Genomic DNA, 18,706 nt, shown 5'->3' with positions numbered 1-18,706 from the left:
TTTGGAAGCAATGAAATTCTAAAATGAGAGCGGTATTATCCCAACTGAACACCAATTACTTTCCCTTTTCAATGAGCTCCCAAAGAAAAGATGTATAACACTTTCAAACTCAGAAACAAGTTACTACAAATGAACTCTTTGATAAATTTAGAAATTGAAACAACCGTCAATTTGATTTTTTGTTTTTAATTCTAGATATTTTTTACTTTTGAAGTGGGGGGGGGGGGAGCTGCTTAACCTTGTCCCCCTCTGGATACGCCCATGCATAGAGCTGGCTATCGCCATCCCTGTTGAACGAATATTGTAAAGCACTAACTCTTTCATTCTAAGCAATCTTTAACAGCTGGCAACCCACACTTGCGGCCATTTTTGCATAGGCAACCTTATTGTAATACGTTCAGAAAAAAATTAGCTTTAATTTGATATATGAATGATGACTCTATATACTTTATGAGTGCATAAATGTGCACCAATAGTACCCGTTTACATGTGGCTGCGAATAGGTTGCGGCCAGTTGCGCAACGGCAACCATAACTTTTCAAGTTCTTTAGGTACATTTCTTTTTGAAGTAGAGTATAGTTTATTTCGTCATTTTTACCCCAAAATGTCAAACAATATTAATTTGATAAAAAATACTTGCGGGCACTTTTTGTTAGACAACCTAGTCAAAACACATTGCCTCTTTCATAATGTAATATAAAAATTTGATTTTGACTTTATACTCGATGAGCGCAGAATTTTGCAGCCGGATCTTAGACTAAAAGTACTATTTCTTTGTATCGAACTACTCACCACACTACTTTTTTCAAAAAATAGTGCGCTACACTACAAACTACTAAAAAAAGTAGCTACTACAGTAGCGTCGCTACTTGTAGTGCACTACTTCCAACCACTGATTTGACCACTTTACCCCATCTTACTTAAATTGTTCTAAAAAATTTTATAAAAAATAGATTTAACTAACTGCTAATGAGTAAGAGTTTTTTAGACACATAGGAAGCTTCCTGATCAGTCAAACTGTTCATAATTCTAACCAACAAAATTTCCCAAGGAAGTTAAAAGAGGTGTTTAAATTTTTAAAAATTTCATATTCACAAAGCATTTTTTTTTACTAAATAAAATGTTGCTAGTTGTAAAATTTTGCATTCAAAATGTAATTTCTACAAGCCCTACCCAAAATAGAATTTTCACATTCATTCGATCATTTATTTGACGTATGACCACTTTACCCCATTGACCACTTTCCCCCACACTAAAAAAACACGAAGTCTCGATCCATACCCCTCTTACTTATTCCCCCAACTATTCCAAAGCATTGCAACAGCAGTACGATGATTATACATTTTTCATGTCGCAACTAATAAGGGGAAAACTGATTTTTATTCCAAGATGCTAACAATGTATCAACTCCCCCCCCCCCCAAAAAAAAAAAAACCTTCTGAAAAAGTTCAAGAGCAGTACTATGATTATGATACAATTCAAAATTAATGATGTTACCGGATTGTTCCTTTTTTATTTCATTCCTAACAGTATTATAAACCAGTGGTGCCCAAATCTATGGCCTGCGGGACGCATCCGGCCAGCGAAGCTGATCCGTATGGCTCGTTATTTTGTGAAATGTCACAACTCAAAGAGCACGATTAATGACAATGTTACAAATTAGGAACCAAATATTTAAAAATTGGTTTCTGAAAAACTGGTTGCATTTAATAAAAGAAGCATCAAGTAATGATAACGAACAATTATTGATTTGCAGTGGTGCTCTTTCCTTTTTCGTAAATTTCCATTTCATTTAGAAAAGAGTAAAATTTTTTGAAATTTCATATGTGCTCTAACCCACGAGAATGATTTTAGTATGATCTGCGGCCCTCGGGAAGAAAATGTTGGAGATCACTGTTATAAAAAAATTATGTTACATACACTTTTTATGTAGATAGCTCAGTTTCAAACTTAATCATATACAGAAATCACACTGCAAAAAAAAACAAAAAGTAACTTCAACAAATTATAGCTTTTTATCATAGCGTCTTGGGAAGAAGTCTTTGAACAAAACTTATAGATAATAATACGAGTTGATGATCTGCAATAGTCATTTAGTTGAAATGGAACAACAATGTAATGACGTTCACTTTAAGGTTTTATTATCAAAATGCAATATTTTGTTATGTCATATTGTTTATGATGTCAATGCTTGGCCAACTATAAGTGTTGTTTTATATTTTAATTATCTCCTCGCAGCAGATATTATTAAAGTTTAATATTACTTTTGGTTATTATTTTTTAATCTTTTATAAGGGGTCATCTTTTAATATTTCGTTGGTTTGGTCGAAAATATTGTTACAGTGCAGTCCATTAGTGTCCACACATAGACGTTAGAGATGAGACGGGCTCGGGTTCGGAAGTAGGTTTCGTAGGTAGAGAACCGAAAGTAGGTTTCGGGCTCGAACTCAAGCAAAGATATTCAATCGTCTATCTCCAAACAAATTCACAGAAAATAAACATTTTCCTACTTTCCTACTGTGAGAAAACGAAAGGAACATTTAAATCGGTTCAATCATTGTAAAAATTCAACCCCCCCCCCAAAAAAAAAAAAAAAAATAACGCTTATTTATAGTTTTTTTTTTTTTTTTTTTTGCGATTAGTATTGCAGTATATGTCATAGAGTAATGCATTTGAAATGGAGCATTTTGATAAAATTTAGAAACTTCAGCTAACGAAAAACATTTGACTTAACATTTTTCATCAACAGAGAGATCATGTCAGACTGTAGAAGGCTCGGTTTTCGATACAAGAAAGTTTCCTTCGGGTTCGGGGCGGGTTCGGATTTTGGTCCGTGACAATATCACCCGGGCGCGATTACAAATTTTCGGGCTCGGGCGGGCCCGAGCTCTCAAAAATGAACCCGAACTCATCTCTAATAGACGTGCAATCGAACTAAGCTTTATGACGGATAAGTTTGTAACATATAATGTTTTACCATTGCAAGACGTTAGTTGGAGAAGTTCGCTAGGAGCAGAAATAATCGGCATGAGCTTAGGAATCAGTCTACTGCTTGAAGCATACAGCGAACCCCACTCTTCTGGGGAAAGTTTAAAACCTAACAAAGTTTAAATCGAAGTTGGTGGAAGTTTTGCTAAATCAAAAGTTGACTTTAGGAACATTTTTGCGATTACTTGCTTATATACAAACTTCTATTCAAACTTGGTTGGATAAGCGTTTCTAATCCATTTTTCGTTCTCTCCTCAAAAGGTGTGCGTATGCTTTTATTTTTTAAATGTAGCGAAGTAGCGACTACATTTAAAAAGTAGCTTGTAGTCGCTACATTTTAAAAAGAGTTGTTGCAGTTAACTACACTTGTCGAAAAGTAGTTGTGGTTTGCTACAAAAAAAATTTAGTTTTTCCGACCACTGTATGAAATTTACGTATATAAATTATGCTGAAATATTTCGCGAGGTTTAAATTTTCGCAACTACGACGTACTGGTGAAAATATGTGCTTTTACAGTAACTATCTATGTACCAAAAAGCAAACCTTTACAGAGAGAATAAATTTGATGAGCAATCTGCAGTGTAACTAGCTATATAGTTCACAAAAAAAAAAACGCTAATAATTTATATTCTTGAAAAATAAGCTGTTATGAATAATTATGACAAACATGTTATCCTCATTGGCAAAACTTCCTACTGTTAGTTATGCAAATATGTATGACTGCATCTGGAAAATTTCAATATTTTTTTTATGTAAAAATAATTAACTTATTAATCTTTTGAGTTTGAGAAATCAGCAGAATGTAATTTAAGTAACTAATGCTATATCAGTTTCATCATCAATGGCTAACCAAGTACATTAACATTCATTTATTTTCTGCACTTGGAAACCTAAAGTCCCACTTTCGGGTAAACACAAAACATAGAGGAAATAAACGAGGAAAGAGATGAAATGTTAGTTGACAATCATGAGATTGCCAAAAAGGATAAAAAAGTGACATTTCATGCGAAACCAAACAAAAAAATAATAAGATTTCTGAAAGAAAAAACAAACAAAATGACTTCAGTTGCATGTTTTATCTCTTGGACATATTTTATGGAAGATCAAATTTACAGAGTTTTTGAACTGTTTTATTATCATGCTCGGTGGTTTCTTTAATTGGTGAAAAATAAATAAGAAATCTCTTTTCATAATTATCTATCCTTTAATATTGTAATTCGTAATTCTTCAAAAAATATTTACCAAAATTCATGTGGGAGATTACTGCATATAGGAGAGTAGGGAAAGAGTAAATTTCATTACTAACACTCATTTCATTAGTGGAGCTTGGGGAGAAAATATGATTTTTTTTTAAATTTTCGTATTGTGATTCAGGAGTTCAATTTCAAATTGTGGAGCATCTTTTCCATTTTTTAATCCACCAAATTTTCTAAATTTCTGAAAATCATCATCGTAATTAGATTTAAAATTTACTTTGAGTTGAAAGGCATAAAAAGTTATATTGGTTTATTTACTGTAATGAACATAAACAAATTTTAAATCTAGATTGACAGAAAATAACATTCAAAAATATTTGTCTACACTTTGAAGACAATTGCTGAGAGCTCAGAAGGCAAAAATGTCTAATACTGCAATGGATGCACTTAGATTGCACATTTCCAAACACAGATGTCACAAAAAGAATAAGAAGAAAATCTTTAAAATCTCTTTTAACGTTATTTTCTATCTTAAGGCAAAATCTTGTGATCGAAAATAGTGGGAAAAGAGACAAAATTAAAAAAAGAGATTACACAACATAAACATGGGGGAAAAAATTGTCAAAAGCAATCAACTTTGATAACATTACTAGAACACTTCTCTTTTTTTCATGCTTTGTCACAAATTTACTGTATTACCCCGCATTATCCGGCATGCCAGAAAAAAGGAAGGTTGAACAGCATGCCAGGAAATTCGAATTTTTCGGCATGCCGGATAATTTGTGGTTTATTTTGCAACAAAACAAAAATAAATTTCTTCATTCAGTTCCAATCAAAAAGAAAAGCACTGAAAGGAAAAAAATAAATTCTGAAATTAACCATCTTTTTTTAAAAAAATGTGTATCGCATACAATATGTGCTTATTATTTATGGTAGGTCATTATCACTGGATTTAATTATATGCCAATAAAGTAATCAATTCAGAAGCAATCATTGTTACACTGCAATTTGCTCATTTTTTTTTAATAAAATTATGTTTGATTCCTTTTAGAGAGGTAAGTTTAATTTTTATTTATTGAATAGCCATGGTAAATTCTTTAGCACTGGTTTAGGGGCGGTAACTTACTGCTTAAATGTTTGCTTACTTAGTTATAATTTAATTTTTATGATATTATTGGTTATTAAACAATATTTTTCTTGTTAAAATAACAAATGAGATTGTTAGTAAATATTTTTACAAAATTAAACTGTTTATTAATACTAATAAGATATGAATAGACCTTATATTCATTTCTAAGCTGAACACATTTTTATAGTATTAATATTTTTTTTCTTAACCCCGATTTTTCCGTCATGCCAGAAGGGACCAGGCAAGTGCTATTGAAAATCTGGTGACCAACGATTTCTGCGCCATGCTGGATAATGCGGGGTAATACCGTACATGTTGAAAACTTTTTCATACGCATACAATCATTTACCATAGAAAGGAACCAAAACGTGGAACAAAGATTCAAGAAGCAAAATTGAGGGCAGAGGGGATGACAAAAAAAAAAAAAAAGGAAAATTGCAGATCCAAGGATGAATCTCATGGCAGAGAATAGTCAAAGTTTCTCCATGAAATAAAACAAAAAGTTAGGCTTGTCTCAAATCGAGACAAATGAGCACAATCAAAAATTAGTGCAGGTATGGTGAAAATTCAGAGGGGGAAAAAATCTTTTTTTGGTACACATGAAACAAGAAAAGCAAACTTTGGTGCTGCATGACACAGCAGTGTCACCCCAGTGTGATCAAAGTTGAGTCACTTTTAAAGTGTAACTATTTGAGCAGTTTCCATGACGTATTTTATTAATCTAAGACTCTGCAGAGCTCAAAGCAACTCGGAAATATAGGGGTTTTTTTTTTTAATTTTCTAATGAGTCCAAAGCCTCTGCAAGTCCTATGCAGTTGAGAAAACAAATCATTTGATATTTAAAACAAATAAATCTTAAAGAAAAATTTACCTTCTCGATTCATACAAAAGAAAAACAAGCAGGACAAAAGAGATATTTTGTTTCGTAAAAATTAATTATTAATGTTGAGAGTTCATTAATTAAAAAAAAAAACTTGTTTAGGATCTATTATGTTAAATTGTTCTCCACGAATTGCTCTATGTAATTCTAATCCGTAAAAAAACTTATAAGAATTAATAAACTTAAAAATAATGAACATAGAACCTGGTAAATATCTAATAGTAAGAAAAAGAACGTTAAAAGCATAAATTTTCAAAATAAACTGCAGACATGTTTTGGGGTTTCAAGGAACTATTTTTGAATGATTAACGTAAAGTCATTCGACAAAAGTCACTTATGGATGTAAAGTCATTCCTTTTTTGCACATGAGTTTACATTTACACACCTGCACATTTCTTTAAAGAAACAGGGGTTACTAGAAATCCAGAAATATATCAGCTGTTTTTTGCAAATTTATGTTTCTAACCTTGTTTTTATTATAACTATTAATTTGTAGTACCAAAGTATTTTATTTCATATGTTAAATATATTTAATATGAGTAACAGTAATATAGACCAAAAATAATGCAACAGTGTAGCATAACATCTCAGAACTTATTTTATTTTCAATATTTTTACCTTCATCCCCCCTCCCCCTTCTTTACCAAAAGTTTGTTTTAATTGGCTGGGGTCCAAGTAATTAAAATTATATGGTACTTAAGAAATGAAATTTAACTTTGAAACTTAGTAGTCACATTGACAACTTAGATATGAGTTAAGCAATAATTGATGTTAAAAACACCAACAAAGAAATTTCACAAGACATAGCATTTTAATATCCATTTTATTCAACAATAGGGATATATTAAGCAGATTCAAACTTCCCTTTCATAAAATCGGAAAAATCAACACCATTGTTTGATTGATATACAATGACAGAAATTTTTCAAAAACTTAACAAGTAGTACTGGGAAAATCTTTGGAAATGAATTTGGTTAAATGTTTTAAGAAAAAAAGTCAAGGTGAAAACAAGAAAATTACAAAATCTGAGAAGTATATTTAATACAAGTGAATGTTTTAATAATGAAACACAATTAATTCAAGTTTCATAGAATAAAGAACTAACAAAACATAAATTTTTTCTTATATTTTTTTAAAAAATGAACAGGGTTAAGAAAAATATTCTTAAAATAAAACAAATTTCAACACATTAACACAGACTACTAAATCAACAACTATTTACAAAAGAATGGAAATAAATCCAATGCATTATGTGACTTAGTCTAAAAATCTCAATTATTTATTGAAATCTGAATAATAAAATAGCTGAGATTATTACTCAGTAATTGTATCACATGTTTAAAGCAAATATATACAATTATTTTGATTAAAATTCGGCTCTCAAATAAATCCAACAAGTTAAAAGATAAAATATTGTATCATAAGATTCAATATCTTTAACACACTTTTTGCTCTTTCTGAATGAAATTGCTAGATAGCGCAACAAGAGCACTAACTTCCTAAATGCTGCACTTAAAATGTAACTCAAAAGTAAAATGTATATTCAACTGGTGTTGACTCCTTTTTGCCTGCGGATGAAATTTTCTCTATAGAAGTAGAACTACTGACGATTGGTGTCCATATCCACAAGACGTTCTCTTTCTTTCCTCTTCTCTTCCTCGACCATCTTCAAGGCAGCTTCAGGAATGTGACCTTCATCAAGGGCCCTGGCCCACTGAGTATACTGAAAACATAAAAACATTTAAAGAATCAACAGTTCAAATATACTAAAATTTCAAGTTTACAAACTTCAATGTAGACAATATGAGGCATTAAGTATCAAAATCAAATCAATCCATGAATTATTAAAACCCACCTCCCCCCTGCAAAAAAAAATTAATACTTCTCTGGGGAAACTACTACTTTAATTATTTAGTGATTAGGAATGCTCCCAGCTCAATCAGGTCAAAAACTAGTCAAAAAAAGCTAAAACCAATAATCAGTGATACATATGCACTTTAAATTGTTATTCCACCGAAATCAGGTACTAATTAAGAGTTGATATTAAAAGAACTAAGCACACTTCTATAAAATTTCCATACGAAGAACTAGATTGTGGAGCCATTTCTTGAAAACAAGATTGAAAAAAAAAATAGATGTGTGGACAGTTAAGAATTGCTGGTAAAAATGTCTTTATTACAAGATAGATAAAAAATATGTCAGAGCCAATAGTGCAAGGTACCTATTGCTGCAGACAACTGATTTAATCATAGTAGCAGAGTGTGGTTTGAAAAACATGCCATGAAAAAGACTAGCTTAAAAAAATACTAACATTTATCTAGAAGAAGACACATATAATAAAAACAACTGAAAGTAAAAGTTGACCACTGGCATAATACTACACTCCAGGCATACCCGTTCTTACCACTACACAAGGTTTAACTGCTCGGATGAGTCCCAAAAAGAGTTATGTGTTTTGATCCAGAAAAGGAACTGAGCAACTCCTGACCCAGCACCCCAGAGGTATTGATTAGGAATGAAAACTTGAAGGACTTTGGGACTGCGAAAGTATTTAAGGACCCAGTCATCATCGGTAACGCAGAAGATCTTCAACCGGCTGGTATTGAACCCAGGACCCTCCAGTTCAGAGTTCAATGCCTTAGCGATTCAAACACCATGGTTGACCACCGGTATATAATGCCTACCTACCTGACCAAGAATGAGAACGACCTATACAAAATGGCTAACTTCACAAGACAGCATCCTCAACTACCAAGGAGGAATTTTAACAAAAATGGCAGACTTTGTTAAGTACCGTCTGCGGCATATTCTCTTAGACAAATGTTTGACTTAGCAGAAAAGTTTTAATCAGATAATCATATTTTTTATGTGTACACATAAAGCAGATGTTTTTCTTTTAACATGTAAGGACTGTGATATTGACAAATCAGAACATTAAGATTCTACTTTTTCTTTATTGTAATTTAGAATTTTAAAAAATTCAAGTCAACACATTTCAAAACTTTTTGCATAGACAGGAATTGCGCCAGGATGCAGGATTCCCACAACTCTTTCTGAAATCCCCATATCCTCGCTGAACCAAAAAATACAAAAAAATTACTACAGATGAAATTCAAGTTGTTTTCTTGTTGCTACAAGCTTAAAAGCGATGAAAGAACTGTTTTTACTAATGAACTTTTATGAAAGGTCTAATTTTAAGACATTAAATTTTATGAGGTAGCTGCTTTTATGCTATCGAATGGCCCCAAAGCTGACCCAATTTGCATCTGAACCAACCCTTGCTACAGTAGGGGAATGTGGGACAAAGTGAAATGTCGAAATATTTACTCTGCTTTTAGCGCCACCCATCTGGTAATATTTTATCTATATAGTAGCACATCTAAACTATTCCAGTCAACAAAAATATACAACCAAAGATTAAAACATATCTTCACCCCAGATCAACACTAAGACATCTTCAAAAAAAAAAAAAAAATGAGTTTATGATCTTGTTCATATTATCAAATGGGCCTTTATTTAGTGGAGTGTTCAAAAAAATTTTATTTTTACAAATCTTTCGTGTGCAAAGCATAATTTAGTGTTGCAGAAGTTCCAAAACTCATTTTAGTTTAGGGCAACAGTAGGTTAAATCAGATATCCTTTTGTTTTACTAAAATACGAGCACCAAAATGTTAAATTTGTTAATATTGCTCTAACATATTATCACACGATAACTTTAGTTTCTTTTTTTCATGATTTAATAGTTTTTCTGCAGCAAGCAGGTGAACATTTTATTTTCAACTATAAAACGCTCTTAAAAGCTGTTCGAAGTTGTTCAGTATTGTTCCTCTATTAGACACAGTATTATGTTAATGCCGATCTGCAGTAGAAAAAATTCTATTTGATTGAAATACTGTCACAATTTAAAGCAAAGTATATTTGAAGTTTATTTGCTATAACAATGATTGTTACGTCTAAAAATAGGAGTGAAAAAAATGCGCAGTTGGGGTGACACCATTATCAAAAGGTGAATATTTAGTTCAATTATAGCATTATTAGAGTTCTATACTGCCGTGGGAAGGTAAAAAGCAGTGTCTGCAAATTTTTTATCTTATTTTTTTCCCCCATATTTGTCATCTATTGTACTTGAGCTTTATTGTACAAGTTAGCTGACTTGGTTTCCACTGAAATAAAGCACGAAAAAAACGTTGAATTCTAACTATTTCCTATTGTTGGTATGGAATTCAAAACACGTTTCTTCAAATATCTCAAAACTTCATTTCTGCAGATGCTCTGCTTTACCTTGTCATGGCAGTATAAAAATCTATGCATTTTCTATAAGAAAGTTCTTTAGAAAAGTTTTCTATAGAATTCTATAGATGGTTTTATAGAAGAAATTATTTTTTAAAGTTCTTAACAGAATTAACTCTATGCACAATTTTATAGAAATGTATTCTTTTAGTGATAGTAAAAAGTAAGATTTTGTTTCATATAGGGATTTTCATTTTCTTTTTTTGGTCTGTTTAGTCAATATTTTATTTAAAATGATATTGTTTAGTAAAAAAAAAGGGGGAAACTTTTTCAGGCTATTTTTATATGCATAATTTATCCTATTAAAATATGTGGGCGTCTGTCTGTCAGTGTGTCTGTTTGTAACCTCTTCTTCTAGAGTAAACTGTAAAGGTGAACAAATAGCTGAAATTCTAATGTAGCGCTCGTTAGCTGTAATTTTGTTTTTTCGCAGGCGATAGAAAAAGGACTTCAATTTTCTTTTTCATTCTTGAAAAAAATGAAATATCACAAATAAAAAAAACCTATGACTGAAAACAGAAATGCATTTCAGAGAACATTTATCTAAAATTAATAAAAGTAGATTGTACTTGACTATCTACCTATGCCATTGCTACTGCTGGTGACAGGGTTGCTCTTTTGTACACTTTTTAGTAAAAAGTCTGGGACGCCGAAAGAAATTGGACAAAATGGAGAAAATTGGATGAAATGAAAAATTAACTGATTATCCATGCATAAATTTATTGTCATGGTGTAATAAAATTAGTATATAATTCTAATATATTATATATTATGAATTAATCATTTAATTAAAATATAGAATGATTGTTAACTTTAGAATTTACCAAATACAAAGATTTTTAACTACATACTGGTGCAACTAATTTTAGATCCTAATTTACTTAAAAGTAATAAAATTAACTATGTGAATAAGCTATTGGGCATAATTACACTACTATATAATACAGGGGCGGATTCAGGGGAGAGTCAAAGGGTCAGCTGACCCCCCTGTGACAAGAATTTTATCACAATTATTATTTACAAAACTTAAATTTTTAGGTCCGAAAAAATATCAATGGAATCAATCATAACCCTTTTTTGGCTTGGTTCTGTAAAGTATTTCTTCTCATCTCATCCTAATTCAAAGGATTGATCGAGTTCGTTTACTGAGCTAGGGCTGTTTTGACTTTTTTGTTCATTTTCAAAAGAACAATAATCTCTGAGGAGCTAATGTTGTGTCAGAGCTAGAGACGTAAAATTTCCGGAAATTTTGAAGTGGTGGAAAAAAAAACGTTTTTTTTTTGGGAAAATTTGGAAAAAATGGAAATTTTGATTTCTTTATGAATAAAATTAGGGTTTCTTAATAGCTCTGTGTTTCTTGGAACATATAAAGGCTTAAGCATTAAAAAATATATGCTATCCTCACATCTTTTTCTGCTTGACAGAAATACACATAAAGGTAAGACTTGTTAGAAAAAAAAACCTTTTTGTTTTATAACTGAGAGCTTTCATAGTCAAACACCAGATATAAGTCCAGTCGTCATTCAACCATTAATATTGGGTAATGTGTGTATAATGTGTGGTAATCATAAAAATTACATTTCATATTTTAGATTGCCTTTGAAACTTGAAATATTAATTGAAATTTTCAACTTTCAAACATGATTTTTTTTTTTTTGAAAGAAAAATAATACAATGTTACTGTCTGAAAATAAAAGCTATTGAGTTTTGATTTTTTCCAACCCAGTCTAAGCTCAAATCAAAACTAAATTGGTTTTTCTTAAGCTGAACCAAAACTTAAACTGGAGTTTCAGCTTATTCATATGGCGGTGCTAAGCACAGTAGTAAGAGTAGTCATACCAGCACTTTTGCACAAAACTGAGTTATTAGAACCAAGTTGTTCTCTGTTTCGTATTTTACATAATAAATAAAATGCTTTAGGGTCATTTGATCAAAAACTTAAAAAAATAAAATAAAAAATCTGAATCAAATGTATGGAAGAGCCAAACAATAACACACAATATCTCAGCTTGAGCCCAACTTCAAATTGCACTTTTTTGCTTAGCACGGCAGTATACAGGGTGTGGCAAAAAAAAAAAATATCGGACGAAAATTGTATCATCGAATGGAAGAAAGGTAATTTCATTTTAATAAGTGCCTAATTTATTTTGTCTCTCGCTTTATTAGAAAATAGTTTGCAATATATTTCCTAGTTTATGCATTGTTTTCGGTTTTCTTACAATTTTAAATAAAATGCCTGCTATTTTAAGTTGTTTAACCTAGTAGAATGACAGATCGTTTGCTTGTTGTGCCCCAACAAACAGTATTTGAAACAGTATGTCGTTTCGAGTGGCTTGGAAATGATCGTCGATGTCCGGAAAGTTGAAAAAATGAACAATGAACATTTGAGTTAATCGTTAGGTCGTCCAAAAGTGAGTTCAATTAAATTCTTGGGTTTCCACAAGAGCAGTCATTCATAAGATGGGAATTTGGGACCGATAAGTGCGACTAAGGGAAAAAACGACTCAAACAGAAGTTTTAAGAGTTCCAAAAAGTTCAGGCATTTGTATGACTCCAAAGATTCCTAAAACGTTTGAGACAGGTCGCAAGGCCACGCTGAAAGAGATAGTATTCAACCAGCTCCCCCAGAACAAAGAGTATTGGTCTGTAGCCAAGATCTTAAAAAATGTTAAATATCGCCAAAATCTGAAGTCAGACTTGGTTTGTGATGGAATCAGCACAAGCGAAAAAAAATCTCTAGTTTTTTGTGAATGAGGGCCGTAAAATGAATCAAAAAGCGAACCAGAAGGACATTTTAGAAGTTATTGTACTTCTGTGGGCCTAAGAGCACTTCAGCAATGTAAACTGGACATTTTCCAACTCCACACCGATTCATATGGGCAAAAAGACAAGAGTGGTGCAAGGCGCATTTTTTTTGACATGATATTATCTTTTGAGTGGACGCTCTACTCGCTAGACCTCAATCCCATTTATTACACTGTATGGCCTGTTTAGGTGTCGAAGGTCTACCTTAAACTACACGTAAGTTTGAACTCTCTAAACCTTTATACAGGCTTTATAGGGAATAGGATTGATTAAAGGACTTGTGGCATCTTGAATGAAAAATTCAATAAGCAGTTGCATCTCTGTATTACTGCAAAAGGCTGCTAGTTTGAAACAAACTAAATTTATTGATTGCTAAAGGTCTACTCATATTAGTTTTTGTATTTTGATAGTTTATTCATTTTTAATAAAGTTTCATGGAAAATTGCTTGCCCTTTTTTTTTTTGCCTCATCCTGTACATTTGATTTGCACCAGTCAGCAGAAATATAGCTTTGTGGTTGATGTTATGCTTGTTTAATGAAGAAGGAAAATAAATTCTTCACTAAGGTTATTAGTTTAAGCTTTTTTGCAAAAAGTATTATTAAACGTGTTTTGATCTATGTGCAAATTATATTATCATACAAAAACTTGCATTAAGGTTAGACAGTATTTTAACATGAAATGGAGGGGGGGGGGGAATTATATCAGAATTTAAGTGGAAAATTTTTCTAATCACTTTTTGCTGAAAATTTCAATTAAAACCCTGAAAAGTTGAAAGAAAAAATTCATTTTTTTTTTTTTTTTTCAATTTTTCCAAAGTGGAAATTTGCTCCTTCGGAAAAAAAAAAATTCCGTTTTTTCCGGAAGTTTTCCGTTTTTTTTTCCCCGGCAGCTTTCATCTCTAGTCAGAGCACTTTTCCACCTCAAGCTACATGTGTGTGTGGGCTATTTCTAACTATTTTATTCCTGTAACTAGCTGCATTGGCCGATTTTGCACGGTCTACCTTGAAAATAAACGTTTTGTCAAGTGACTCATCAGGGTGGCGACAGGAACTGTGAAAAAAAGTTCCCTGACTTTTCCCTGATTTCCCTGATTAAGTTCACCAAATTTCCCTGATTTACGTTACCAATAATAATTTTTTTCTTTCTTTGCTCTACTTGAAATCCATTGTATGTTTGTATAAAATGCAGTATTTTAAACGTTTTAAGTTTTGTAAAGTTATTGAACTAAAGATATATTTTAAAAAGATGCTACTTTTCTTAATAAAATGTTTAAAAAAAAACATATCAAGTCAATTTTTTTGGGTAAAAAACCCTACAAAACAGGATATTAAATTTTTCTACACGGAAAGATTAGAGATAATTAAAAAAAAAAAAAACTTTACTCCCAGAAACCACTTAGCATAAGAATTAAACTATTAAAATTACTCTTAAAAACATATGTGTATTTATGATAGAACTAAAAAGTAATTGAAATTATTTTGAACTAAGTTTTCAAACAGTATAATAATTGTTGCAAGAATAACAAGTAATAGTGAAAGAATAGAAGTAATGTAGTTATTCTTATATAACTAATTGAAATATTTATGCAAAACAGATGAAACCATTTGACATCCATTCATAGGGAGTTTTTCTCTAATCAAGAACATAGGTTTTAATGAATGAATACAGCATTTTAACAATAAAAAAATTAAGATATTTTCTTAAGTAAACAAGTTAACTCTATTTCAAATGATTTCAGTATGTAACGAAAAAAAATCTTAGATTGCTTTTGTAATAAACAACTTTGAAATGCAAGAAAAAAAGAAGAAAAAAGCAATTAGTTAATTTTAAAATATATAAAAGAAGAATACAACTTGGTTATAAAATTAAAGAATTACTTAAGTTTGAAGAAAAGAAAACCTTTATAATCTGCGGTGACAACAAATAGTATAACGGCAAAAACAAAGTTTTTTTTATTGAAAGTTCAATTTTAGCAACTAAATGAAAAACGCAAAGAAGTAATAACTTTTAAGCTTTTATAGTATTAATTCAAAAGCCAAAGATTTCTTCTTGAAATCGTGATTACAGTAGGCTAATTACTTCGAGACAATTGAATAAAGGCAAAGGAGCTAAGGCATTAATGAAGGCTTCCTCTTTGCCTGTATGGTTGTTTATTTTATGTAGCATTGAAAGCGTAAAGGGAAGTTTCAAGCTAGGTAAAATAAACAACCTAACAGACACAGAAGCAATCTTAGGAAGTTCATACTGTGGTTAATAAGTAAGATTCAATACTTTAGACGTTGAGGAAAAAAGATGCACAAATATGCGGCAGTGTATAATCGCACCTCATTTTTATTTTACTTTTTTTTTTTTTTTTTGAACAGATAATTGGCGGAAAGTGCGTAGGGAATTAGAGCACTTAATTTTTTAAAGCAAAAAAAAAATTTTTTTCTTCTTAAAATCAATTTTCCCTGATTTTTTGTAACTTTTTCAAAATTCCCTGATATTTCCCTGACTTTTCCCTGATTAATAAAGTTCCCTGACTTTTCCCTGATCTCCCTGATTTCCCTGATCTGTCGCCACCCTGCTCATGTTCAACAGTCAGGCTTCAATTAGAGAAACAAAAATACTACAAATTTCACGTCAAAATATTCATTCTCAAAGAAAGAAAACGGCAAATCAAAAATTCCTGAAAAAATTAAACACTACCCTCCATAAATACAACTAAAATCCGAAAAAAAAAGTAGTAAAACAAATGGCTAAATATTAGTCAAAAGCGGAAATTTTTACCTCAAACAAAAACAAAATTTTATTTAGTCACAACCAAGAAAAAAAAAGGGGTAACCTTTTGAATGCTAATTTAAAATGAGATTGCGCAAACGATAATTTTCCCCAATTTAAAATTTCTGTTCCATTAGGCTTAGCAGTGCTTTATAATTTTTCCCCGGTGATTTTACAGCCTTTTTTTTTTTTTTGAAATTTGAAGGAAATGAAGGAACTGTATGGGTGTTTTTCACAAGCTTTTGAATGGCACCAAAATCGAATTGGTCGGATAAGTATTTCGGGGTACAAAGAGCTATTTTATGCCATTTTCAGGCTTTAAAATAAAATTTGAATCATACGGTTCTTTTTTAGCGTTCGACACCCCCGCACCTTCTTGGGTGCCCAAGGACCTACTAGCCAAATTTTGTCGAGATCCAATGTAAAGTGAGGATTTGTATAGGAAACATTAACACATATACACACACATATATTCTTTGATTTATTTATATAGATATCATATGTTCAAAGTTTATGGTAATGTGACCAGCCTGTCTGCTTCAAGAAACATATTTTTTGAAGAAAATTTGAGTGAATTGATCCATGGAACAGGCTTAGTTAGTGAAAAATTTACGGGGGAGGGTAATTTGAATGAGTTTTGATCGTCTTTGGGTGGGATGATGCTCAGTAATGAAGGGGTGCGCCATCACCCTCGGGGAATGGGCAGCCTTGCTTACCTGATACTTTTTAACATGGAAGATATAACGCTGACCATTGAATCTTGACCCCCCTAATTAAAATTTCTTGATCCGCCCGATATATTACAAAAGTAGAGTTTAAACTCAATGGAAAAGTCAAATGAAATGCTTGGAGACATACATACAAAACGAAGATTTATAGACTAAAACCATTTTACTGTTACATTTTTTTGAGTTTTTCATTGATGTCACCCCATAGTAAAATATTTATGTGCTCTGCATGTTTTAATGGACATGTTAATGTCATACAAATTACAACTTTAGTAGGGTTGTGAGTACTCTACTCAGAACAGTGTACCAGAACAGACTAGAATGAGCAAGGGGGTAGATAGCTTTAAAATGGCCATTAATCTTCATTGGGGACTAATAAATTGACTAGGAACAGCCTAGCTGGGTACAGAGCCTGTTGCTGATCATCACATTTGTATTTGTATTACAAGAACAGATTTCACTTCATGTCAACATTTCCTTTATTAATATCAAGTAGTTTTTTTCTTCTTTCTTTCTTTTTTTTTTTTTTTTAACTATATATATGATTTTTAATGTTTTGAGATTCCAACCTTTAAAAACTTCTCATTTCTACTTTTTAATTTTATAAATTCACTTATTATGGGCAATAAACCTCCATATCACAGATAAACATCTTAAAATTTACAGCCGATATGTTTGTTTTTATAAATGCTATTACATTCATTACAACTTATAATTACTCATTTGATTTTATTTATATACACACTTACATAAACTTCAACTGATCTTAATTTTTTTCATTTTCAATTTAAAATATTTTTAATCAACTGTTTATATACATATTTATGTATGCTATTTTTATATTTAAATGTTACTTGAATAGGAAGAATCTATATAATTATTTATTATTTTCAAACTTCAAATTTTTAACTAAAACTTTCAGTGTATACTGAAAAAGTGGACAAAATGACAAAATGTCATGTCCAGGACGGTTTTTCCAGGGTGGACAAAATAGGAAAGCCCTGCCTGGTGAACGACAGAAAATTGAGCATTGAACCAAGTACCGATAGATTCATAATTTTCCTGGTTACATGTTTATCTAGGTGTTATACTTGTACAACTTTAACTAGTGGAGATATTATTTAATAATAGTATTTTTCTACCAGGGTTCTTCCTCCGAAGCTGCTGGTAAGGGGCCAAAGCGGAAGTGACACGCGAAGAGAAAACAAGCATGCAAACATTTACTCATTACAAACATTTGCAAAATTATTCTGTCCATATAACTATCATGTGAAACTCTAAACACAGCCTTCTATGTATCAGGCCTACGCGCTGAATTGCGCAATCGATGTCACGTGACCTCAAGCAGGCGTTGAGCGGGAAAATCCCTTTAGTTCAAACAGTGTTGTGGACGTGCTGTTGTGAAGTAGCTGCTCGTTGCGGATGCAATATTGTATTTCATCTCACAACTTTAGTATCAAATAGCAAAGTAATATTTATTCCAAATGTGTGATTACGTTATCAACTGACTTTATGGAGACTTGAAATGATGTTTCCTTTTTTGTTCTTTGTATTTGACTGTGCTAAATCGTTACGTTTCGTCAAGTTTACATTATAAGCCGTTGGGATACTTTGGTGGTGAAAATTTAACGTATCAAATGTTTAACATCTCCAAATATGTTTGAAGCTACTATTGTTGGATTAAAAAATGTTACGAAGGTAAGTGCGGTTACCAATGGTTATTTTTAAGCAGAATTGATAATAAAAATAAATACAGTAAAATCCCTCCTAACGGATACCCCTCCTATGTGGACAGTCTTTAATTCCTCGATTCTAAGGTAAAATTAAAAGGTATTAAACCTCTGTCATGCAGACACCCCTCTATTGCGAACAAAAAATTTTGTCTTGTTAGTGTCCGTATTAGAGGAGTTTTACTGTACTTGTTAAATA

General features: G+C 31.5%; 1 protein-coding gene across 1 annotated transcript in view; it reads right to left on the bottom strand.

Moving 5' to 3' along the window:
• Positions 1 to 6,997: 6,997 nt before the first annotated feature.
• The window catches only part of LOC129232365 (REPTOR-binding partner-like), a 32,652-nt gene continuing 20,943 nt past the window's right edge, over positions 6,998 to 18,706 (bottom strand). Inside the window, exon 3 of the mRNA XM_054866519.1 lies at positions 6,998 to 7,916. Within this exon, the coding sequence (XP_054722494.1) occupies positions 7,794 to 7,916 (123 nt within the window). The 3' untranslated portion in view covers positions 6,998 to 7,793. The remainder of the gene's footprint in view (positions 7,917 to 18,706) is intronic.

This window comes from Uloborus diversus, chromosome 1, assembly GCF_026930045.1.
Source record: "Uloborus diversus isolate 005 chromosome 1, Udiv.v.3.1, whole genome shotgun sequence".
In the NCBI taxonomy this organism is placed as follows: Eukaryota; Metazoa; Arthropoda; class Arachnida; order Araneae; family Uloboridae; genus Uloborus; species Uloborus diversus.
The sequence above is the reverse complement of the archived record's forward strand: the minus strand, read 5'-3'. Positions and strand labels throughout refer to the sequence as shown.